The sequence below is a fragment of the Mytilus trossulus genome, unplaced genomic scaffold (genome assembly GCF_036588685.1).
Source record: "Mytilus trossulus isolate FHL-02 unplaced genomic scaffold, PNRI_Mtr1.1.1.hap1 h1tg000358c__unscaffolded, whole genome shotgun sequence".
Taxonomy (NCBI): Eukaryota; Metazoa; Mollusca; class Bivalvia; order Mytilida; family Mytilidae; genus Mytilus; species Mytilus trossulus.
In genome coordinates this window covers 36,975-63,563 of record NW_026963337.1, presented here as the reverse complement: position 1 = coordinate 63,563, position 26,589 = coordinate 36,975, and the positions used below count along the sequence as shown (strand labels likewise).

The 26,589-nt window shown below is 35.6% G+C and overlaps 1 protein-coding gene and 1 long non-coding RNA gene across 2 annotated transcripts in view; one reads left to right on the top strand and one right to left on the bottom strand.

The window, feature by feature from the left end:
• Nucleotides 1-16,692, bottom strand: part of LOC134701869 (uncharacterized) — a 537,736-nt gene extending 521,044 nt beyond the window's left edge. Inside the window, exons 1-2 of the long non-coding RNA XR_010104238.1 lie at nt 16,619-16,692; nt 624-744 (exon numbers count right to left, since the gene is read on the bottom strand). This is a non-coding gene — a long non-coding RNA (uncharacterized LOC134701869). The remainder of the gene's footprint in view (nt 1-623; nt 745-16,618) is intronic.
• A 4,501-nt stretch (nt 16,693-21,193) lies between these two features.
• On the top strand, nt 21,194-24,770 carry LOC134701865 (uncharacterized). The gene is made up of 3 exons (XM_063562980.1): nt 21,194-23,438; nt 24,216-24,374; nt 24,748-24,770. The coding sequence occupies exons 1-3, from the start codon at nt 21,194-21,196 to the stop codon at nt 24,768-24,770; spliced, it is 2,427 nt and encodes an 808-aa protein (XP_063419050.1).
• The last annotated feature ends 1,819 nt before the right edge of the window (nt 24,771-26,589 follow it).

Genomic DNA, 26,589 nt, shown 5'->3' with positions numbered 1-26,589 from the left:
CCCCCCCCCCCAAATTTTTTTTTCTTTCTTTTAACCCCCCTTGGAGTAATTACCCCCAAACTCAATTCCTGCCTGTTATGGTACCTTGCAGTACAATTTCAGAGAGATTGACACATTTAAAAACAAGTCACCTTAACTGTATACGACTGCAGAGGTCGAACCCTGAACAGTTTGGGCAAGCATGTCAATTAAAATCTGTACTCAACATTACTGGTTGAGCGAAAAAATGGACTTTTTAAACTACAAGCTGTTAGTTTGTAGTTAATGTACTCAACACATTTAATATAATTTTTGTCTATTGCTACATTTAGTAATTCATCAATTCAGTTTCTCTACTATGAGTTTACAGCTACAGTGTATGAATATTTCAACAACATGGATATGAAATAGTGTATTGCTTTATGCTCGACACAAAACTTAATTATAGCTAATAGATTTATCATTAAAAATGTTTTGTATGGTCAAAGGCTTAAATAGTTTTTATATATGCCACTTAGATCACTTTTCTCTGATCTGTAGTATATTAAATCATTAATGGCTTAAGTCATTATAAATAAATACTGTTTATATACATGTAAACATGATAAAGGTTCATAATACTCTGAATTAACTGCACAATTTACCTGAATCACTTTCCTCCTTTCTTTATAACAGATCTATGTAGGCCACATGTATATATCTAACAGGACATTATTGTTTTTATATTTCTGTACTCTTTTCTTCAGCGTTCACTACGTTTTAGACCTAAAAAAAAGAGTATATAAATAACATTTTGTTTCTGCTGAAAAATAACATATCTAGTCCAGGTTCAAACTAAAATAAAATAGTTCCCTCTTAATAAACACATTAGAGTGTCTGTCTCAAGTCAAGAAGATTAACGCAAGTTGCGAGGCCAAATATATATTCTCCATGAAAATGAGACGTGCTAATGCTTATATATATGCATACCAATTAACATTGGCTTACCACTTATGGTTCTGCTTGAACTGACCAAATCACAAACAAATACATGTAAACGAAGCAAATGTTTTAACGTCAATTATAGACCATTACTGAGGGGGCAGGGCCAAATAATCTCCATGGAATCTGTGTTTTGTAGTAATAAGTCATGTAAGTACTGTGTATACATTGTAAGTTTCATAACATTTGGTTGAGGCAAACTTAAGTTAGAGAATGGAAACCAACATTGGGACGTACATGTACATACGTATGGACGGACAAGGATAAAGCTTAATGCCCCCTCTGCTACGGCAGGGGCATAAAAACGCAGAGGGAAAAAGACAGAGAATATGAAAAAATTAAAACGAGAATTTGATTGATTGCTTGACTGTCATGACTGTTGGTTGCCTAATGTCTAGGCAAATATTTCATGCATATTCAGGACAAACGAGAACTTGAAAAGTCATGCTTAACAGATTTCCCCTGCCCTTGGTTCTCCAGTAAACATGGTGAAGAAACTTCTGAAATAAATTTAATTTTTGCACAATTTGTAGAAAACATCCACATCTTGCTAATTAAAAGTATATACAAATTATTACAATGTATTAATTTGTTGGCAATTTAATAGATAAAAGGAACACTTAATGATTTATTTTAAATACATGTATTAATTAGTCATTTCTTCGCTCGTTTCAAAACTATCATGGATGTATCTATACCATGTATACATGTACTGGCTTTCATTCAAAAAACATTGCAAAATTGCCCTTCAGATGTGTTTTGGTTGTTTTGCTGTTGGGTTTCTGTCTTATTGAAGTTATCCATATACATCCTTTTATTCATACACATAAACAAATATCACAAACATACTTTTTTTTGAGATACAGTTAAAAATTAAGAATCATACAAGCTTACAATAAATTACTTCAATATTTATTAAGAAATTCAGGGCAAGTAACTTTTTTCTCGACAAGTAAAATTTAGTTTTACTAGGGGCAAGTTCTCACAACAAATGTCAAATATTTCCACAACCCTGTTCATTTCTGTCAATCATATTTGTTTTTCATAAATTGTTTTGTTATAATTCAGGCCGTTTGTTTTTTCCTTTGAATTGTTCCACATTTTTCATGTCGGGGCCTTTATAAGCCAACTATACGGTATGGATTTTTCTCATTGTTGAATCCTTACCGTTGCCTATGTTTGCTGACATCCCCTTCATATGAGTTGTCTCATTGGCATTCAAACTACATTTTATTTTCATATTATGACATCAGAGCTCCAGATAAGAATTCACAAATTGGGGTTTTTACCCACCATTTTCTTATATTCAATGTAATTGGGTGATAAAGTTTTTAATTGCATTATCAATTCCAGTTCACCCCTCCGGTTAATATAAAATGGTTTTTCACCACCAAGCTCCTTAATGTATTGGTTTTTTTCATCAACACAATATTGAATATTTAGGCAATATCAACCCCAGATTTTTTCCCATTTTAAATATGTTTCTTTCTTTGTTTAGCTGTTTTATTTGGTTTAGGGTTAAGGTTAAGGTAATTTGCTAGCTGTTTTATTTGGTTTATTCACTGAGGAGCAATTGTAGGTTTAATTTGTGTCCAGTTTCAAACCTTCTGCCAGTTTTGTATTTTCTAACAAAAACGGATATGTGTATTCACAGGCACTCGTCTTATACCTTTATATAATAAATTCTGAGACCAGTGGCAGTGCCTGTTTGTGTATTCATAAATTAACCGTAAAATGAAATAAAAATAGTATATAAACTCTAATTATACTTGAATGTTTTTGTTTTATTCAATTTACATAAATCTGGCTTTAGTTGTCTTTTATCAAAATGTTTGTTAGAACTTTTGGTTTCTGGTGCTTTATCATGTCATAATATTTGATTTGGCCTTTCACTTTTTCCAACTGATTTTGTTTTTGACGAAACCCCATGTTTATTAGCAATGTTCTAAGCACAAACGCCCGTGCATTCGATGGACGCTTTCTAATAAAACTGGTTAGGTCTTGTTATCATCAGAACTTTCCCTCAGCTTTTCAAAAGAAGCAGAAAACATGCTTCTATTCAATATTTTTACCGGACATTCACTTTCGTTTGAATTCAATGTATGTTATGATAAATCCCGAGCAATTCGAAACAAATATGACTTCATGACACATGCTAATGGATAAACGCCGAGAAGATTGAAATGTTTTCAAAAACACGTGTACCTATTGAGCAACGGAAAACTGCTACAGGGACCCATTTCAGCTACATGATGCAGGAATTTATTTTTAGGACGAAAGGAAATTTCCAATTATAAATATTATAAAAATAGATTTACGCGACGACTGGAAACAGATAAGGGTAAATTAACGTAAACGGTAGCCAATAAAAGGGTTGAGAACTCATAATTTTGGCATATAATTGGGTTTTCCTTTGAATTAATTGGGTTATTGAACCCAACAATGGGCAATTGCATTGGGTTCTTTATTAATTTGTATTGCGTGATCACGCAAATACGCAGCTTATCTGGAGCTCTGATGACATTATCCTTTTATAAAAAAACCTCAACATTCCCTATTATGATATTGCTTAACACAATCAGTTAGTCTAGACTACGTTTAAATCTCACGTTAAGGGAAAGACCATTTAACTTCAAGGGGGGGGGGTTATGGTTTTTTCCTAGATCCCCAATTTGATGAAAAAAAAATATTCTGTTCAAGCAGATGACAAAAAAAATATTCTGAATCCAGATTTTCCCCATACCTTATAGTGTTAAAATGAAAAAGATAATTTGATTGATAGAGTTGAAAAACATGAAAAACTAAATAAAATTGATCAGGCTTTGCGCGAAAAAAAAATTTTGGACTCAGACAAAAAACCATAATTAGCGAGAAAACGGTCCAAAACTTCTATGCGATCACAATTTTTAGAAAAAGTAAACAAAACTAGTTTATTTCTTTTCATAACCATAGTAAATAGGTCGTTATACAAATGTTATAGACTTCATATTTTTTTGCATGTCGACTGTCGTTCTAGAAGAACCAACTTTTTTTCGATTGAAGTCTGTCTTATATTCACTTACTTTTCTGTGTTCTCACAATATCTTGGTTATATCTTAAAGTGTATCTTAACAAAATCGTCTGTTTTTCCATTTCTTTCAAAATTACAGGAAACAGACTTTTGCCATGATCACTTTTGACAGGGGGCGCGAAATCTGGTGCGCATATATATTGTACAACTCGTTTCAGGACTTATTTCTCCGGAAAATCTCATGATAAATGATAAATATATCAAACAATGTTGCAGTCGCAGTGGCGGATCCAGCACGGATCCAGGTTGACGTAGAGGGCGTACATTTCCCCCTTTGAACGGAAAAAAAGAGTTCTCATGTTACACACGATTTATATGTTTTTTACAATAAAGTTGTCCAAAAAAAAAAATCGGCTCGCTCCGCCTCGACGGTATATATAGTTAACTTGATTCCGTTTTGGGGATTAACCCCCCTCAGTTTCAAAAATCCTTGATCCGCCCGTGAGTCTAGTATACTAACTGCTTCATAGTATAATGCATCATGGACAGGAGGAGGCTGAGAAGTTGGATGGGCCGGTCCTTCATTTCTATAGTCTTTAATTTTTCTTACTTTTTGTCCATGTTTTTCTATTCTTTATATTTTGACACCTCATTATTCTATATCCTTTATTTGTCCATTTTTCTCTATTCTTTATATTTTGTCCATTATTCTCTATTCTTTATATATTGTCCATTTATATTTTGTCCATTTTTCTCTATTCTTTATATTTTGTCCATTATTCTCTATTCTGCTAACCCCACACACGGACCCTCCTATAGATTGGCGTGTTTTTTTGGTTTTTTTTTGTTTCTTCGGTAGTGAGCTAGAAGAGGTCAATTTCTATTTGTATAGCTTTGCATTGGGAATATCTTCTGTCTCTCCATTCCCTCTTTTACTTTTAGATATATGTAGTTTAGACGACAGAGGCACATAACAAGTGTAAATGACATTAATAAATTTATGAATGCAGATATAATAGAAAATGAGCTGAGTGATAAATGTTTTCATGGTAAGGCAGCCTTAGTAGAACATCCCTCTAGGGACTATAAGCTGGATGAATATAAAAACTACACGGACAATAACAGTAAGAAGATGACTATTTGATATTCTGGGGAGGGGAGGGGCAGGCTGATTTTTTACTGATTTATTATTCATTTCAACTGATCTGTCGCTAAGCTTGCCATTTTTTTACAGCTCTTACCAGATCATCACATGCATATTCATAATCATCGGACTTAGATTCCATTAAGGTACAGTATTCGACAATTGATTGATTCGACAAGAGTTGATTTTTCCTTCAGGTTTTAATTCAATTCAATTAAAAAGAATGAATTGAATAGACACATTAACGATCGATTTATTCAACAAATCTTTAATGATAGATACGATCGATAACGATCTTGAACATTGTTTGTCGATTCAATCAACTCAATTTATTAATGATGGATACTCGATCTTAACGATTGATACGATCGATAACGATTGAACTTTATATGTCGAATCAATCAACTCAATGTGTTTTGATGAAGACTCGATCGTAACGATCTATACGATCGATAACGATTGAACTTCGTATGTCGAATCAATCAACTCAATGTGTATTGATGAAGACTCTCGGTCGAAACGATCGATAACGATCGATAACGATTGAACGTCATAGGTCGAATCAATCAACTCAATGCGTTTTCATGAAGACTCGATCGTAACGATCGATAACATTTGAACATCATATATCGAACCAATCAACTCAATTTGTTAATGGTTACTACTTAATAAATTTTATTGATAAAGATTAAACAAAATAAGTTGTATTACTGTATTTCCCACTTCAGCACTTCATAAACTCTATGAAAATAATATATGTCAGAATGGGTACGGAGATATTAGTATAGTGAACATAAAATGTACACACAATTGAAAAATATACAAAAGTTGAAGCATAGGAATTTGCTGTTTCAAACACTGATAAAACATTTTTAACATTAATTCAAGTTTGAAGAAGGTTCATAGCAACAATTTCAGGAGAGAAAAGTATGTATGTGACAAAAATGTGTATTGTAGTAGCCAGTTTATAACAGTAGTATATATAGAACATTAAAATGAAGAAACTGAAATGAGTAAACCAACATGAGAATTATTTCAAAAATTATTATCAAATGAATATTATCGGAAAGAGAGTTCTATGTGCCTGCTTGTGCTGTAGTATGTAAAAATATGCCGGCTTAATTGCGCCTTTACAATTTTTTATAGCTGTATTAAATATAAGCCTTCTGGCGCCGTAGGCTGTGTCAATATATCGCCTAGCACCGAAGTCTATGTTATTGTGTCAGACTAAGGTTAGGGTAAGAGTTAGGGTGACAGTAATACTGTAATAAATACGGCTTCTAGCGCCGTGTGCTGTGTCAATATGCCGCCTAGCGCCGTAGGATATGTTATTGTATCAGACTTAGGTTACGGTTAAAGTTAAAGTAATAGTAAGACTGTATTAAATATGCGTTCTAGCGCCATAGGCTGTGTCTATATATCACCGAGCGGCACCGTAGGCTATGCTGTTGTGTAAGACTAAGGTTATGGTTAGATTTAGTGTTACAGTAAGACTGTAATAAATATGCCTTCTAGCGCCGTAGGCTGCATGTGTCAATATGCCACCTAGTGCCGTAGATTATTTTATTGTGTCATACTTAGGTTAGGGTTATATGCCTTCTAGTGCCGTAGGCTATGTCTATATGTCACCGAGCGGCACCGTAGGATATGCTATTGTGTTAGATTTAGGTTAGGTTTAGATTTAGGGTTATAGTAAGACTGTAATAAATATGCTTTCTAGCGCTGTAGGCTGTGTCAATATGCCACCTAGTGCCGTAGTCTATTTTATTGTGTCATACTTAGGTTAGAGTTCTATGCCTTCTAGTGCCGTAGGCTATGTCTATATGTCACCGAGCGGCACCGTAGGCTATGCTATTGTGTTAGACTTAGGTTAGGGTTAGATTGAGGGTTATAGTAAGACTGTAATAAATCTGCCTTCTAGTTCCGTAGGCTGTGTCAATATGCCACTTAGTGCCGTAGACTATTTTATTGTGTCATACTTAGGTTATGGTTACTAGAGTTAGGGTAATGGTAAGACTGTATCAAATATAAGCCATCTAGCGTCGTAGACTGTTTTGATGTGCCTTCTAGCGCCATAAGTTGTGTCAATTTATCGCCTAGCACCGAAGTCTATGTTATTGTGTCAGACTAAGGTAAGGGTTAGAGTTAGGGTAATAGTAAAACTATTAAATATAAGCCATCTAGCGTCGTAGACTTTTTTGATGTGCCTTCTAGCGCCATAAGTTGTGTCAAATGCCGCCTAGCGCCGTAGGCTATGTTATTGTACCAGACTTAGGTTACGGTTAAAGTTAGAGTAATAGTAAGCCTTATATTAAATATGTCTTCTAGCGCCGTAGGCTGTGTCAATATGCCACCTAGCGCCATATGCGTATGTTATTGTATTATACTAAGGTTAGACTAAGGGCTAGAGTTAGGGTAATAGTAAATCTGTATTGATTATGCCCTCTGAGGCTGTAATAAATCTGCCTTCTAGCGCCGTAGGCTGTGTCAATATGCCACCTAGTGCCGTAGACTATTTTATTGTGTCATACTTAGGTTAGGGTTATATGCCTTCTAGTGCCGTAGGCTATGTCTATATGTCACCGAGCGGCACCGTAGGCTGTGTTATTGTTACAGACTTAGGTTAAGGCTAAAATTAGAGTAATAGTAATAAAATTGAGAAAGGAAATAGGGAATGTGTCAAAGCGACAACAACTCGACCATAGAGCAGACAACAGCAGAAGGCCACCAATGAGTCTTCAATGTAGGGCGAAACTTCCGCACCCGTAGGCGTCCTTCAGCTGGCCCCTTAAAAAATATGTACATGTATACTAGTACAGTGATAATGGACGTCATACTTAACTCCGAATTATACACAAGAAACTAAAATTTAAATTCATACAAGACTAACAAAGGCCGGAGGCTCCTGACTTGGGACAGGTGCAAAATTGCGGCACTGTATTAAATATGCCTTCTAGCGGCATAGGCTGTGTCAATATGCCTTATAGCGCCGTAGGCTGTATCAATACGCCGTCTAGCGCCGTATGCGTATGTTATTCTATTAGACTACGGTTATACAAATATCTATTAAAATACAGATCTAGAGTTGACTGAGTTGACCATATTTATCAACCTTGGCACAATTTTAGTGATTGAATAAGATTGATACGATCGTGCAATGTTTAAAATATGAAAATAGAGTTGACTGAGTTGATTAAACTGATCAACTGTTGCACAATCGTAACGATTGAATACGATCGATACGATCGTACCCGTGCAACGTTTAAAATGTGAAAAACAGAGTTGACTGAGTTGATTAAATTGATCAACTGTGACAAGATCGTAACGATTGAATACGATCGAAACAATCGTGCAACGTTTAAAATGTAAAAAAAATAGAGCTGACTGAGTTGATTATATTGATCAACTGTTGCACAATCGTAACTATTGAATACGACCGATACAATCGTGCAACGTTTAAAATAGGAAAGCAGAATTGACTGGGTTGATTAAATTGATCAACTGTTGCACAATCGTAACGATTGAATACGATCGTGCAACGTTTAAAATATGAAAATAAAGTTGACTGCGTTGATTATATTGATGAACTGTGGCACATTTGTAACGATTGGATACGTTCGATACGATCGTGCAACGTTTAAGGTGTTAGACCTTGGTTCAGGGAGATAACTCTTTAAATCAGTTATGTGTTTGTAAAAGTCAAGTTTCATCAACATATTTCAAGCATTTACCTGAAACAGATTGAAAATAACCTATGTAACATAGAAGCTTAGAATATATTTATAAAAATGGTTGACACAAACGTACTGATGATTTTAAGAGTTATTTCCCTTAACCTAGGTCTACCTCCTTAAAATGTAAAAAAATAGAGTTGACTGAGTTGATTATATTGATCAACTGTTGAACAATCGTAACGATTGAATACGATCGATACGATCATGCAACGTTAATTAAAATATGAAAATAGAGGTGACTTAGTTGATGATAATGATCAACTGTGTCACAATCGTAACGATGGATCGTGCAGAGTTTGAAAAAAGAATAGAATTTATTATAATAAAAGCACAGTTGACTGGATTGATATATCCTGACATGAATGAAGTATGTTAGTTTGGTACAACAATTGATTGAAAAGACAAACTGTTACGATCGAGTACAGTTGACAAATAATTATACTACAAAATAAAATATGTCGAATCAATCGATTGTCGAATACTACACCAACATTTAGCAATCTTTACTAAAGATCTTCTCATTAAATCAGACAACAGAACAAGACATAAGCATACCAATCACTATATAAACAAATTCAGACCAGTAAAGATTCTTACAAATTCTCATTTTATGCGCATATAATAGTACAATGGAACTTACTTCCAACCTCAGCAATCCTTTGTACAACAGTTGACGACTTCAAAGAGCAGATTTCTATATCTGCTCTTTCGCAAATATTCTAAACACTGCATAACATGTACACAGTTTTACCAAGAAATATACATAGGATAACAAAACAAAAACATTTTTTCAAAATTAAATCACTTTTATATATTGTATATATTTTTTTTCTGTTCACCAATATAACGTAATGATACTGAAAAGTGTATTTCTTTTAAATTGTAAATAAGCCACGCATGCACCAGCACGTACTAGTCAAAGTTGTGACTGAGTGCGGGAATAAGAAGATAGATAGATTTATCACGTGTTTAAATTGATTCATTGATTGGTGGTTGATTATTTTTGAAGTCCAGTGACAAATATTTCATGAAAGTAATGGAAAACACGAGTTCAAAAGTCAGGTAGATAATATAGAAAAGGGAAGTCTGGTATAGTTACAATCCATCAGAGTTCAAATGAGGTGGATTTTAGCAATTAAAGGCACCCTTTCGGCCTTAAACAATGACAAAATCTCATACCGTATAGTTAGCTATGAAAGGCCCCGACATAAAAAATGTGAAACAATTCAAACGAAAACTATAACGGTCTTATTATATAACAAAACAATTTACAAAAATCAAATATGTGTCAAAAGACATGAACCAACGACAACCACTTTTAGAACTACATGCTACTGATTTAACACAGTCACATATTAAAAGAATATGGCAGGGTAAAACATGTTTGTGAACGCACAATCCTTCCATAAACTGGGACAGTGGCGTAATAGTACAACATAAGAACAAACTTTTAAAATTATGCAATTGCAATAGGATAAACTCAAAAGACCGGTACGAGACAACAAAAAAAACGACTAACTTTAAGACAATAGACACCGAAATAAGAGTATATTCAGCTGCTAAAAATTAAGACATCAATAAACAAAGCAAAACAAATAAATCTTGTTCTCTCAGACTAAAGTATCAATCAGTACAGAACCAACGAATTTAGTCATAACAGTCTGAGAAACGCCATGACCTTGTAAACCTTGTATTCAAACTAGCTGTTTCTGACGAAGAGTTTTCTCTGATGTAGAGTTATCTCTGTGGAGAGTTGTCTCTGATGTAGATTTGTCTCTGAGGAGAGTTGTCTCTGACGGAGAGTTGTCTCTGATTGAGATTTGTCTCTGATTGAGATATGCCTCTGTGGAGAGTTGTCTCTGATGTAGAGTTCTCTGATGAAGAGTTTTCCCTGGTGGACAGTTGTATCTGATGGAGAGTTGTCTGTGATGGAAAGTTGTCTCTGATGGAGATTTGTCTCTGATGGAGATTTGCCTCTGATGTAGAGTTGTCTGTGATGGAAAGTTGTCTCTGATGGAGATTTGTCTCTGATGGAGATTTGCCTCTGATGGAGATTTGTCTCTGATGGAGAGTTGTCTCTGATGGAGATTTGTCTGTGATGGAGATTTGCCTCTGATGGAGATTTGTCTCTGATGGAGAGTTGTCTCTGATGGAGATTTATCTCTGTTGGAAAGTTGTCTTTGATTGATAGTTGTCTCTAGTAGAGAGCTGTTAATGTGGACTGTTGTCACTGACGGAGAGTTGTCTCTGATGGAGATTAATCTCTGATAAAGAGTTGTCTCAGACGGAGTGTCGTCTCTGATGGAAAGTTGTTTCTGGCGGAGAGTTGTCCCTGATGGAGAGTTGTCTCTGGCGGAGAGTTGTCTCTGATGGAGAGTTATCTCTAAAAAAGAATTGTCTCAGACGGAGAGTTGTTTCTGGCGGAGAGTTGTCCCCGATGGTGAGTTGTCTCTGATTGAGAGTTGTCTCTGAGGGAGAGTTGTCTCTGATAAAGAGTTGTCACTGAGGGAGAGTTGTCTCTGATGGAGAGTTATCTCCGATATTGAGTTGTCTCAGACGGAGAGTTGTCTCTGCTTGAGAGTTGTCTCTGGCGGAGAGTTGTCTCTGATGGAGAGTTGTCTCTGATGGAGAGTTGTCTCTGATGGAGAGTTGTCTTTGATAGAGGGTTGTCTCTGATGGAGAGTTGTCTCTGATGGAAAGTTGTCTGAGAGAGTTATCTCTGATGGAGAGTTGTCTCTATTAGAGGGTTGTCTCTGATAGAGAGGTGTCTCTGATGGGAAGTTGTCTCAGACGGAGAGTTGTCTCTGATGGAAAGTTGTTTCTGATGGAGAGTTGTCTTTGTGGTAAGTTGTCTCTGTTGGAGACGGAGTTCTCTAATGGAGTGTTGTTTCTTATAGAGATTTGTTTGTGATAAAGAGTTGTATCTGATAGGGAGTTATCTCTGATGGAAAGACGTGTCTGATGCAGTGTTGTCTCTGATGGAGAGTTGTTTCGAATGGAGAGTTACCGCTGATGGAAAATTGTCTCTAATGGAAAGTTGTATCTGTGGAGAGTTGTCTCTGATTGTGAGTTGTTTCTGTGGAGAGTTTTCTCTGATTGAGAGTTGTTTCTTATGGAGAGTTTGTCTGATTGATATTGGTCACTGATGGAGAGTTGTCTCTGATGGAGAGGTGTCTCTGATGGAGAGTTGTCTCTGATTGAGAGTTGTCACTGATGGAGAGTTGTCTCTGATGAAGAGTTGTCTTTGGTGAGGAGTTGTCTTTGTGGAATGTTGTCTCTGATGGAGAGTACATTGTTTCTGATGGAGATTGTTTCTTATAGGCAGTTCCCTCTCATGGAGAGTTGTCGCTAATGTAGACTTGTCTCTGATGGAGAGTTGTCACTGATGGAGAGTTGTCACTGATGGAGAGTTGTCTCTGATGGAGTGTTGTCTCTGATGAAGAGTTGTCTCTGATGGAGAGTTGTCTCTGATGGAGAGTTGTCTCTGATGAAGAGTTGTCTCTGATAGAGAGTTGTTACTGATGGAGAGTTGTCTCTGATGGAGAGTTGTAACTGATTGAGAGTTGTCTCTGATGGAGAGTTGTTACTGATTGAGAGTTGTCTCTGATGGAGAGTTGTCTCTGATTGATAGTTGTCTCTGATGGAGAGTTGTCTCTGATTGATAGTGGTCACTGATGGAGAGTTTTCTCTGATGAAGAGTTGTCTCTGATGGAGAGTTGTCTCTGATGGAGAGTTGTCTCTGATGGAGAGTTGTCTCTGATGGAGAGTTGTCTCTGATGGAGAGTTGTCACTGATGGAGAGTTGTCACTGATGAAGAGTTGTCTCTGATGGAGAGTTGTCTCTGATGAAGAGTTGTCACTGATGGAGAGTTGTCTCTGATGGAGAGTTGTCTCTGATGGAGAGTTGTCTCTGATGGAGAGTTGTCTCTGATGGAGAGTTGTCTCTGATTGATAGTGGTCACTGATGGAGAGTTGTCTCTGATGGAGAGTTGTCTCTGATGGAGAGTTGTCTCTGATTGAGAGTTGTCACTGATGGAGAGTTGTCTCTGATGAAGAGTTGTCTCTGATGGAGAGTTGTATCTGATGAAGAGTTGTCACTGATGGAGAGTTGTCTCTGATGGAGAGTTGTCTCTGATTGATAGTTGTCACTGATGGAGAGTTGTCACTGATGGAGAGTTGTCTCTGATTGATAGTTGTCACTGATGGAGAGTTGTCACTGATGGAGAGTTGTCTCTGATGGAGAGTTGTCTCTGATGGAGAGTTGTCTTTGATTGATAGTTGTCACTGATGGAGAGTTGTCTCTGATGGAGAATTGTCTCTGATGGAGAGTTGTCTCTGATTGAGGGTGGTCACTGATTGAGAGTTTTCTCTGATGGAGAGTTGTCTCTGATGGAGAGTTGTCTCTGATGAAGAGTTGTCTCTGATGGAGAGTTGTCTCTGATGGAGAGTTGTCTCTGATGGAAAGTTGTCACTGATTGAGAGTTGTCACTGATGAAGAGTTGTCTCTGATGGAGAGTTGTCTCTGATGAAGAGTTGTCACTGATGGAGAGTTGTCTCTGATGGAGAGTTGTCTCTGATGGAGAGTTGTCTCTGATGGAGAGTTGTCTCTGATGGAGAGTTGTCTCTGATTGATAGTGGTCACTGATGGAGAGTTGTCTCTGATGGAGAGTTGTCTCTGATGGAGAGTTGTCTCTGATGGAGAGTTGTCACTGATGGAGAGTTGTCTCTGATGAAGAGTTGTCTCTGATGGAGAGTTGTCTCTGATGGAGAGTTGTCTCTGATTGATAGTTGTCACTGATGGAGAGTTGTCTCTGATGGAGAGTTGTCTCTGATGGAGAGTTGTCACTGATGGAGAGTTGTCTCTGATTGATAGTTGTCACTGATGGAGAGTTGTCACTGATGGAGAGTTGTCTCTGATGGAGAGTTGTCTCTGATGGAGAGTTGTCTCTGATTGAGAGTTGTCACTGATGGAGAGTTGTCACTGATGGAGAGTTGTCACTGATGGAGAGTTGTCTCTGATAAATAGTTGTCACTGATGGAGAGTTGTCTCTGATTGAGAGTTGTCACTGATGGAGAGTTGTCACTGATGGAGAGTTGTCTCTGATTGATAGTTGTCACTGATGGAGAGTTGTCACTGATGGAGAGTTGTCTCTGATTGAGAGTTGTCACTGATGGAGAGTTGTCTCTGATGGAGAGTTGTCTCTGATGGAGAGTTGTCTTTGATTGATAGTTGTCACTGATGGAGAGTTGTCTCTGATGGAGAGTTGTCTCTGATGGAGAGTTGTCTCTGATTGAGAGTTGTCACTGATGGAGAGTTGTCTCTGATGGAAAGTTGTCTCTGATGAAGAGTTGTCACTGATGGAGAGTTGTCTCTGATGGAGAGTTGTCTCTGATGGAGAGTTGTCTCTGATGGAGAGTTGTCTCTGATTGATAGTGGTCACTGATGGAGAGTTGTCACTGATGGAAAGTTGTCACTGATGGAGAGTTGTCTCTGATTGAGAGTTGTCACTGATAGAGAGTTGTGTCTGATTGAGAGTTGTCACTGATGGAAAGTTGTCACTGATGGAGAGTTGTCTCTGATTGAGAGTTGTCACTGATAGAAAGTTGTCACTGATGGAGAGTTGTCTCTGATTGAGAGTTGTCACTGATGGAGAGTTGTCTCTGATGGAGAATTGTCACTGATGGAGAGTTGTCTCGGATGGAGAGTTGTCACTGATTGAGAGTTGTCTCTGATGGAGAGTTGTCTCTGATGGGAGAGATATCTCTTTGGCAATCACGTACAATTTTGTATCGAGAAACGGTATGCATCATTAATAAGAATGTTTAGCTTCATAAATCCGTTATATGATCCTTCGTATATTTTGTATACTGAAAAATGAAAAATTTTGCATAACCGTTACCTAAATATTATTTGCCTTTCAGAAATTAGATCACATAGAGAAGTTTAAAAAAAGCCTGACATTTGGTTAGATAATTGAATGCGATACTTATATAAGTACTGAGAAGATGCGGTATGATTGCCAAAGAGACAACTCTCCACAAGAGACCAAATGACGAAGGAGTTAGCAATTATAGGACACTATAAGATCTTCAGCAATGAGAAAAAGCCTTCACCACATATCAAGCTGTAAAGGGTCTTAAAGTTACAAATGTTTCAGACTGATCGAGTATTATAGTTCAGACATTTAAGTATTGTCTAGATTGTGGTCGAGTACAAATCAGTACATACAAGTATGGTTAAGATTGGGGTCAAGTAAATTTCCAGTAAAATTTAGACTTATTCAGAATGATCGAGTAATAATCAGTACAGTAGAGTACAAATACTGCTAATTTTAGACTTTCTGGTTTGCAATGATGGGTAAAAGTAAGATTTGTAGAAAGTTTTTAAAATAACTTTGCATTATGAACAAAATGTAAAAAAACACTTTTCACCTATTTTGGGAGAGGTAATTCAGTTTATTGACATTCCGGAAGTCGCCTATTGCTAACAACCTTCTCTACACGTAAGCAAACTAAGTAACATGTTTACCCTAAAGTTGTAATTCAAATTAATGAAAAAGTCAATTTGGCCTCAAAACTTAAGTGAAGTTTCATTTATTTGTCAGAGTAGGTTTTCTCGCTACATTGAAGACCCATTGGTGGCCTTCTGCTGTTGTCTGCTCTATGGTCGGGTTGGTGTCGCTCTGACACATTCCCAATTTACTTTCTCAATTTTTATTTATATGTTCTAAATACTAATTGAATGAATAAGTGGTGTGACACCGTGCCGAGGAACCGTTTTACTCAAGTTAAAAATCGAGCACATGAGTTATCCATTACGATATTATTTTCGTTGCAATTTAAGAAATGACTTTGAAAAAAACTATATAATACAATTCAATTACTAAATACGTAATTCTCTGTCGACATGCAGTTTTCATAAACAGTAAAATACATTAAGGTCAAGTTAAAGTAAATGAGCTATGTCCCAGATTTTGATAAAGGTTGGCTCGTTTAGCTACAACTAAATATGGAAGAAAAAGTAAAGCATTTATCTGTTTAATTTTCTGAAACATTACGAACGTTATCCTTTTAAAAAAAGATGCACATTTGTATAGAAACCACATTAAATAGACGAAAACGTACGTAAATGTGTCTTAAAATAATTGAATCGCCAATTATCAATGCATAGATTTTTCTCAAAATTTTATATATTTTTGATACATATATTTCCGTTTTAATGATGTAAAACGATAACACAGTTCAAAGTTTAAGTTTCAATTTCCGTCTTTCTACATGTTACTATGTGTATGATGAGAGGTTTCCGCTTCTCCGACATTTACCTCTTTTCTATATGTCATGAATTAAAGTTAAACAAATTTTTATAACTGAAAAAAAATTTCGACAATCATGTAACTATAAGTTTTCAAAACTATAAGATTAAAGCTAATTGATTTCCGCCTTCCCCGATAGGAGAGACTTCAGCAAAATAAGTCATTCTTTTCCTGACATATTGTCGCCAATAGAATCTTCCGGTTTTCATTGTGATTTTGTGTTTTTCAAAAATCATTATAATATTTATTTCATTTATATATTTGCTTTAGAAATCCGTTTTATGATCCTTCATATGTTGAGTCCTTCTTTAAAAACTTTTGATCATAGTAAGTTTTTAAAGTTCTAATTTTCCCACGGTTGGAAAAGGCATTTAAGCATGGTTCTTAAAAGTTGAAAAAATTCTAAGCATTTTGAAGGAAAATGATCATGCTGTCATACAACTTAATATCATATTTACCTTTCTGAGCAGCACGTAAGAAATACGCCTTGCTGCATACGAGGCCTCAGCTCGATGAGTAATGAACACAGGAAGAGAAAACATTTAGTGAAAACGAGACAATATAAAAGCACTGACGTACTGTTAACTCGGAAGACCCCATATATATTGGTTTATTTCTTCGTCTGCCTACTTGCATAGTGCTTGGAACTCCTCAACCAAAAATACGTGAACTGTATATTAAATGGAAGGGGGGAGGGTTCGATACATTGTTTTAATTTATGTTGGTTTTTTTTTGTAATTTTGAGAAGAAATGTCGAGCTATTGAGATCATAACAAAATTAAAACTGGTTCTTTTTATTTTTTTCTTTGTCTAGTATGAACATTAAATGAGGTTCTTCACGATACATGTATTATACATTCTTCTTCGTACGCTCCACAGAGAGTCAAGCATCATACGGTTTTTATATATCAGAACTCGTTCGTTATGTTCGTGTGTGCAGTGATGTAAAGCTTGTACACAGGGGAAAAAAGAGGTTAATTTTGATTGGTTAATTTCCATTGATGTTTTTTTTTTATATGCAATGAAATGTCAGGTGAACTTTTGTCTATATATGTAGTTCTGGAAAGGATAAAACTTTACTCATGCCAAGCATTTTTTTTAATTTGAAACTTAGATAGATTCTGCACATAATTTCGACTGTAACTGAAAATCGAAAAAAAAATGCATGTATCTGTTTTATTTTCTGAAATAGTGAAGTACACCTTTCAAAACAGATGCACATTTGTATAGATATCACATAAAATAGGCGAAACACGTTCTTAAATATGTCGGCTTAGAATAATATAATCTCCAATCACCAATTCATATATTTTTCTTTAACATAAATATGTTGTTGTCAGATACATACATTTCTATTTTCAGATATAAAATAATATTACAGGTCAAAGATAAGTTTCAATTTCGATTTCCGCCTTTGTACATGTCCTAATGAGAAGATGGACCGTGTTTCTAGGAATTATCTAATTCTTCCGCGATAGATGAGGCTTTTGAAAAATAATTTACTCTTTTCCTGTATGTACAATAATTTTGATATATATACTTATAAGTAATAAACAGTTGTGTTGATAAATTACACATTCAATGGAGAAATTTATTGGAAAAAATCATATGATGATACATTGTTGTCAATCAAATCTCCCGGTCGACCTTTCATTGTGATTTTATATTTTACAAATGGTTATAATAATTATATTCATTTCATTGATATTAGCATTGATTTCAGAAATCCGTTTTATGGTCCTTCTTGTCTTTAGTCTTTCTATAATAACTTTTGGAAATATTACATTTTAAAAACTTTCTATTTTCCCACGGTTTGAAAACATTTTAATTATTTTTCTTAAAAATTGAAAAAAATATCTTTGACATAGTGAGGATAAATCATCATGCTTTTTATTACTAATCATATTCATCCTTCTTAGCAGTACTTAGAAAACGCCTTGTTGCCTTAAAAGACATCAGTTCGGTTAGTAATAGATACAGGATGAGAAAATGTATAGTGAAAACGAGACAAAAATACAAGTACTGACGCACTGTTAACTCGGAAAACCCCAAAGATCTTGGTTGGTTGCTAGGTCTGTGAAAAACTTGGAGAACAAAGAGAAGCAACGTGAACAAATGTGGTTATATCCCATCATATAGACTTATTTTTCCGATTCGTTGGACAACCTTTTTATCCGCCTTCCAGTATTACCAAAGGTATAACAGTGCATCTATATGTGTCCTGAAATTTTACAAAGAACAATACAATTATTGTTTATATAATAAAAAAACTCAAGTCTGATATGAAAAGTCTTAAACACGGCAATCTGTCATAAGGAGACCTGTCATTAGGTCTGGTTAGGAGCAGACCTGTCCTTAGGTCTTGGTCAGACCTGTCATCGAGACTGGTCAATAGTAGACTTGTCCACAAGTCTGGAGCAGACTTGTCAATAGGTCTGCAGCATTCATTAAAAAACTGACTTTAGGTCCGCTCTTCTTCCAATGAAAATTTCTTAAGTAAACTTGGAAAGCAGTCAACATTTTTGTTAAACGTTCATGGGCAAATATTTCAGGCGCATTCAGTGTAAACAAAAAAATCAAATTAAACAAAAACCTACCAGTAATATTTTGCAAATTTAGAAAATTTAAATGAAGTGCTAAATATTTGAGCTGCCAATATAGATGGTAGATGGTTTGGTAGAATAAGTAATGTTTTCCTACTTCTGTCCCTTCAAAACGTTGCTTCAAAGTTATCGTAAAAAGGGGCTAGTATTGCTTCATCAAACGATATCGATTTTAACACCACAACAACTTCGTACGGATCTTCGCTAATGATATAAACACAATAAGCTACGTACACATGACGTATGCATTGCGGAACTTCGGACCAGAAATTGTTGATTATTGTTTGCCAAAAAACATTAAAAGACGTGGTGAAATAACCAAGGATAAACAGTTTACTAGAGTCAAAGTGAGGCTTTTTTTCGTTAATTGTTGTAATATAGTTCGGGCCTTGTGTGTGTTCTTTTGCATTGTTACATTCACTGTCATCCCGGATCCTGCTATAGTCAACTAAGGGTATGAGTTGTGCTAATTGTTTATTCGTTGGTCCCTGGTGGAAAGTTGTGTTCATTGTTTATTCGTTGGTCCCTGGTAGATAGTTGTGTTCCTTGTTTATTCGTTGGTCCCTGGTGGAATGTTGTGTTCATTGTTTATTCGTTGGTCCCTGGTGGGTAGTTATTTTCATTGTTTATTTGTTGGTCCCTGGTGGATAGTTAAGTTCATTGTTTATTCGTTGTTCCCTGGTGGATAGTTTCTCATTGTTTATTCGTTGGTCCCTGGTTGATAGTTGTGTTCATTGTTTATTCGTTGGTCTCTTGTGGATAGTTGAGTTCATTTTGTTTATTCGTTGGTCCCTGGTGGATAGTTGTGTTCATTGTTTATTCGTTGGTCTCTTGTGGATAGTTGAGTTCATTGTTTATTCGTTGGTCCCTGGTGGATAGTTCAGTTCATTGTTTATTCGTTGGTCTCTTATGGATAGTTGTCTCATTGTTTATTCGTTGGTCCCTGTTTGATAGTTGTCTCATTGTTTATTCGTTGGTCCCTGGTGGATAGTTGTCTCATTTTTTATTCGTTGGTCCCTGGTTGATAGTTATGTTTATTGTTTATTCGTTGGGCCTTGGTGGATAGTTGAGTTATTGTTTATTCGTTAGTCCCTGGTGGATAGTTGTCTCATTGTTCATTCGTTGGTCCCACGTGGATGGTTATCTCATTGTTTATTCTTTAGTCCCTGGTGGATAGTTGTCTCATTGTTTATTCGTTAGTCCCTGGTTGATAGTTGTGTTCATTGTTTATTCGTTGGTCCCTGGTTGATAGTTGTGTTCATTGTTTATTCGTTGGTCCCTGGTGGATAGTTGTCTCGTTCAATTTGGCAATAATAACACATTGTTATGATATTGTAATTATTATGTTTATTTATGTTGGCCTAATTTGTGTTGTATGGCCTGATAGTTGTTTACCAAATAATCTTATAACTGTGCCGTTTAGGAATCACTGGAACATTCACAGAATGATTGGAACTTTCTAGAATGATCCTTATAAAAGATGCGTAATTTAAACTTCTACGTTATTCCAGAAACTTCCGTTGTAACTTTCCAGGATTTTCCACAATGTTCCATTATAGAGTGTTCTAGAATTTTCCATGACAACACTATATATACAGACACTAAAGTTAAACTCTCATAATTAAACTTGGATATAGACATTGATAGACATTAGTATTCACATCATTTGGATTGACACTTTTATTCTACAAACAACATCATACTGGATTGTGACATTAGTAGTGAACGTAATATTCAAATTGGATTCCGAAAGATTTCCGGATACAGATAAAGATAACAGATTGGACTCATATTTTGACAGTTAAGTTAACAGTAATATTTGTGTAATACCTTTTGTAAACTTTTGTATATTAAATATTGTTAAATTTTACTATTGATTTGTGTCTTTTGTTAGCTACAATTTAAAGGCGATTTCTGGCCGTAACAGAAATTGGGGGCTCGTCCGGGAGCTTGAAAATATTTTATTCAAAATTTGTTTAGTATTTTTATTATAACTAGCCAACAAAATTCTACAAAATGGCATTTGATGCTGGTAAATTTTTGAAAACGCCAGACCTGGAGAGTTTTGATAATTTAAAGAAAGAGGAATTAGTGTTGCTTGCTAAACAACTGAAATTAGTTTTTAAAGTATCTATGAGAAAACAAATTATAAAAAATTTGGTTATAGACAAATTAGTTGACGCAGAAATTTTAGGTGAAGAGGCTCTTGATCTTAAGGTCGAAACTGTTGACGCTATTAAATTAAAACAGCTTGCATTAGAACATGAACTTAAATTAAAAGAACTGGAAATGAAGGAAAGGTTAGAGATGGAGAAAACCAAGGAAAAACAAGATGAACTTAAAATTAAACAGGCAGAGCTGGAAATGAAGGAAAGGTTGGAAATGGATAAAAAAGAAAAAGAAGATGAATTTAAATTAAAAGAACTTGAAATGAGAGAAAGGCTTGAGATGGAAAAACTGAAAATTGAAATGGTCAAAGAAGAAAGCAACACTAAAGTCCAGACCAAATCAGATTATTTTGATGCAGCAAAAAATATACGTTTGGTTCCAAAATTTAGTGAAAAAACAGTCGATAAATATTTTCCACAGTTTGAGAAAATTGCTAATAATTTAAAATGGCCAATGCCGTATTGGACTACGATGCTGCAAAGTGTTTTTGAGGGTAAGGCCGCTGAAATATATTCCGCACTTCCATCAGAAAAAAGTTCTGATTATGATATTGTAAAACAGGAAGTTTTGAAAGCTTATGAACTAGTACCAGAAGCATATAGACAGAAATTTAGATCTTATAAAAAGTTTGATTCACAAACATATGTGGAATTTGCTCGGGAAAAAGAAGATCTTTTTGATAAATGGCTTACGTCAAAGAAAACAGATAACAATTTTGATAACCTAAGACAATTGATGTTATTAGAAGAGTTCAAACTATGTGTTCATTTAGACTTAAAAACACATTTAGACGACAAAACTGTTGAGTCAATACATGATGCAGCTGTCATCTCAGATAATTATACTCTTTCACATAAAAGAAGTTTCAAGGGTCAAAATGTTTATACTTCCAGTGGAAATTACAAAAATCAAAGCACTGAGCGTACTGATAGTAAGCCTGTTGCACAGAATAAGAGTCAGTCCAGTTACAATATGTCTAGTCCAAAATTTGATACTTTTGAGAAGAAGTCACTGACTTGTGCTTATTGTAAGAAGATTGGTCACCTGATGGCTGATTGTTTTAGACTCCAGAAGAAGAATGAACGAGATAATAAGCCGAAGACCAGTGCTTGTACGACACCTTATATTACCAGTACATTGGAATGCCCTGCGCGTCAGGCTTTTAAGTCCAGTTTTTGTGATTACATGGAGGAATACAAACCCTTTATGTCTGATGGGTTTGTTTCTATTGTTGATGATACCACTCTTCATCCTATTAAGATTTTACGGGACACTGGAGCTTCTCAGACTTTATTGTTAGAAGGTGTGTTGCCTTTGTCCGAGAATACTTCTGTTGGTGCCTCCGTTTTGTTACAAGGTGTAGAGTTAGGTTGTATAGATGTTCCTCTCCATCGTATTTATCTGAAGTCAGATTTAATAACTGGACCAGTTGTTGTAGGTGTTCGTCCTAATCTCCCTGTCGAGGGTGTTACATTATTGCTAGGAAATGATCTAGCTAGGAACAAAGTGGTTGCTGAACCAATTGTTACCAGTGAACCGGTGGTGGATGTTAAATCACCTGAAGATGATGCTGAATTGTATCCAGCTTGTGTTGTTACTAGGGCGATGGCTAGAAAACAACAAAATGAGAATTTGCAAAAAGACAAGTTTGATTACATGGACCTTTCTGACACTTTTATAGCTGACATTGAAGGTCCTGGTAGCTCAGAAAAGGCCATTACAAAACCACCTAGTGTTAACAAGAATGTTATTATGCCATGGCCAGACGTTAACAGCCATTCATTAGACCGAAAGAATTTATCTGAAGAACAACATAAAGACCCTGAGGTTCTTCAGCTCAGCCAGAGAGCTCAACCACAGGAGGAAGCAGACAAAGTGGCCGAATGCTATTACCATCAGGACGGCATTTTAATGAGAAAGTGGAGGCCTCCTGATGCTACCCCAGAGGAGGAATGGAGAGTGGTGTACCAAGTGGTGGTGCCTAAAGTTTATAGGCAAGAAATTATTGGTCTTGCCCATGACACCCCCTTGGCTGGACACTTAGGTATCAGGAAGACTTGCCTTAAAATATTGCAACATTTCTACTGGCCCAGACTTAGAAACGATGTTGCAGAATACTGCAAATCATGCCATATATGCCAGGTTGTTGGTAAGCCTAACCAGAAAATACCACCAGCACCTCTTCTGCCTATTCCAGCCTTTGACGAACCTTTCAGCAGAGTTCTAATTGACTGCGTTGGACCTTTACCAAAGACCAAGACTGGAAATGCGTATTTATTGACGATCATGTGTACATCTACTCGCTTTCCTGAAGCTATTCCGCTCAGAAATATCAAGACACCTACTATCGTCAAAGCTTTGATCAAATTTTTCACATTAGTAGGACTTCCTAAGTCTATACAGTCCGACCAGGGATCAAATTTTATGTCAGGTTTATTTCAGCAAGTCGTATACCAGTTAGGGATTGCTCAATACAGATCAAGTGCTTATCATCCAGAATCTCAAGGTGCCTTAGAACGTTTTCATCAAACATTGAAGAACATGATTAGAACTTTTTGTCTTCAATTTGACAGAGACTGGGATGATGGAGTTCACTTTCTACTTTTTGCAGTCCGAGAGGCTGTTCAAGAATCCCTTGGATTTAGTCCCTTTGAGTTGGTATTTGGTCAGACTGTAAGGGGACCGTTAAAATTGATTAAGGAAAAGTGGCTTACTGAACATACTGACTTGAATCTTTTAGACTATGTATCTAGATTTAAAGAAAAATTGTATACTGCTTGTCAAATTGCTCAGAAAAACTTGAAAAATGTACAGAACAAGATGAAAATATGGTATGATAAAGATGCCAGGGACAGAGTTTTTGAGTCTGGTGATAAGGTACTTGTGTTTTTGCCAGTCCCTGGACATCCTTTACAGGCTAAATATTGTGGTCCTTATACAATAGAGAGTAAAATTAATGATTTGAATTATATTGTAAAAACTCCAGGTCGGCGCAAACAAAATAGAGTGTGTCATATTAATATGTCAAAACCATATTTTGAGCGTAATAATGTACTATGTGATAGTAAACCAGTTGCCACTTTAGGCATGGTTAAATTTGAGAACAATCATGACAAACCAAATGTAATTGAACCAACTTTTAGTTGTAAAACTATGGAAGAGACAGTTAGATTGAAAAATTCAGAAATTTTGTCAAATTTAGATTCAAAACTTGCACATCTGTCTTTTGATCGTGGAGAAGAAATAAAAACTTTGGTATTTTTTAAAAAAAATCTTTTTCCAGATGTGCCAAACAAAACCACTGATGTTTGTCATGATGTTGATGTCGGAGATGCTTCTCCAATTAAACAACATCCTTACAGGCTCAATCCACTCAAACTTGAAGTTATGAGAAAAGAAATTAAATATATGCTTGACAATGATATTATTGAGCCGAGTAACAGTGAATGGAGCTCTCCTTGTCTCCTTGTGCCAAAACCAGATAAAACTTTTCGTTTCGTGACTGATTTTAGAAAAGTAAATTCAGTCTCAAAATCTGATTCCTATCCGATTCCAAGGATAGACGATTGTATTGACAATATTGGTCAAGCAAAATTTGTGAGCAAATTTGATTTATTGAAAGGTTATTGGCAAGTTCCATTGACACAGAGAGCTCGTGAAATATCAGCTTTTGTTACACCAGATGGCTTATTTCAATATACTGTAATGCCGTTTGGCATGAAAAGTGCTCCAGCTACATTTCAAAGAATGATCAATAATGTTATAAAAGATTTAGACTGTTGTTATGCTTATATTGATGATCTTATTGTATGTAGTGATAGCTGGGAACAGCATTTAAAACATTTGTATGATACTTTTGATAGATTGTCAAAATCAAATTTGACTGTTAATCTTGGTAAAAGTGAATTTTGTCAGGCCACTGTTGATTATTTAGGGCATACAGTTGGCCAAGGTCAAGTAAAACCTATTATGGCTAAAGTGGAAGCTATTTCCAAATTTCCACCTCCTACAAATAGAAAACAACTTATGAGATATTTAGGCATGATTGGATTTTACAGAAAATTTTGTTCAAATTTTGCTACTGTTGTTCAACCATTGACTCATCTTTTACGGAAAGATTCTAAATTTATCTGGAGCGAAAATTGTCAAAAAGCTTTTGAAAATAGCAAATCACTTTTAATTAATAGTCCAGTTCTGATAACTCCAGACTTTGAAAAACAATTTAAACTTGCCGTTGATGCAAGTGATAAATCTTTTATAACATTATTGATCATTCTTTGAAATGTAGCTGGAGCACTTTTCATGCCTAATGGCATTACAGTATATTGAAATAAGCCATCTGGTGTAACAAAAGCTGATATTTCACGAGCTCTCTGTGTCAATGGAACTTGCCAATAACCTTTCAATAAATCAAATTTGCTCACAAATTTTGCTTGACCAATATTGTCAATACAATCGTCTATCCTTGGAATCGGATAGGAATCAGATTTTGAGACTGAATTTACTTTTCTGAAATCCGTCACGAAACGAAAAGTTTTATCTGGTTTTGGCACAAGGAGACAAGGAGAGCTCCATTCACTGTTACTCGGCTCAATAATATCATTGTCAAGCATATATTTAATTTCTTTTCTCATAACTTCAAGTTTGAGTGGATTGAGCCTGTAAGGATGTTGCTTAATTGGAGAAGCATTTCCGACATCAACATCATGAAAAACAGCAGTGGTTTTGTTTGGCACATCTGGAAAAAGATTTTTAAAAGAAAATACCAAAGTTTTTATTTCTTCTCTACGATCAAAAGACAGATGTGCAAGTTTTGAATCTAAATTTGACAAAATTTCTGAATTTTTCAATCTAACTGTCTCTTCCATAGTTTTACAACTAAAAGTTGGTTCAATTACATCTGGTTTGTCATGATTGTTGTCAAATTTAACCATGCCTAAAGTGGCAACTGGTTTAATATCACATAGTACATTAGTACGCTCAAAATATGGTTTTAACATATTAATATGACACACTCTATTTTGTTTGCGCCGACCTGGAGTTTTTACAATATAATTCAAATCATTAATTTTACTCTCTATTGTATAAGGACCACAATATTTAGCCTGTAAAGGATGTCCAGGGACAGGCAGAAATACAAGTACCTTATCACCAGGCTCAAAAACTCTGTCCTTGGCATCTTTATCATACCATATTTTCATCTTGTTCTGTACATTTTTAAAGTTTTTTCTGAGCAATTTGACAAGCAGTTTGCAATTTTTCTTTAAATCTAGATACATAATCTAAAATATTCAAGTCAGTATGTTCAGTAAGCCACTTTTCCTTAATCAATTTTAACGGTCCCCTTACAGTATGACCAAATACCAACTCAAAAGGACTAAATCCAAGGGATTCTTGAACAGCCTCTCGAACCGCAAAAATAGAAAGTGAACTTCATCATCCCAGTCTCTGTCAAATTGAAGACAAAAAGTTCTAATCATGTTCTTCAATGTTTGATGAAAACGTTCTAAGGCACCTTGAGATTCTGGATGATAAGCACTTGATCTGTACTGAGCAATCCCTAACTGGTATACGACTTGCTGAAATAAACCTGACATGAAATTTGATCCCTGGTCGGACTATAGACTTAGGAAGTCCTATTAATGTGAAAAATTTGA

Excerpts from the sequence above, each read along its gene's own strand:
- LOC134701865 (XM_063562980.1), top strand. The coding sequence starts at position 21,194 with ATGAGAGAAAGGCTTGAGATGGAAAAACTGAAAATTGAAATGGTCAAA. Across the intron at positions 23,439-24,215 it reads TTATCATCCAGAATCTCAAG|ATGTGCCAAACAAAACCACT; the intron begins GTGCCTTAGAAC and ends ATCTTTTTCCAG. Across the intron at positions 24,375-24,747 it reads TATTATTGAGCCGAGTAACA|TGATAGCTGGGAACAGCATT; the intron begins GTGAATGGAGCT and ends TATTGTATGTAG.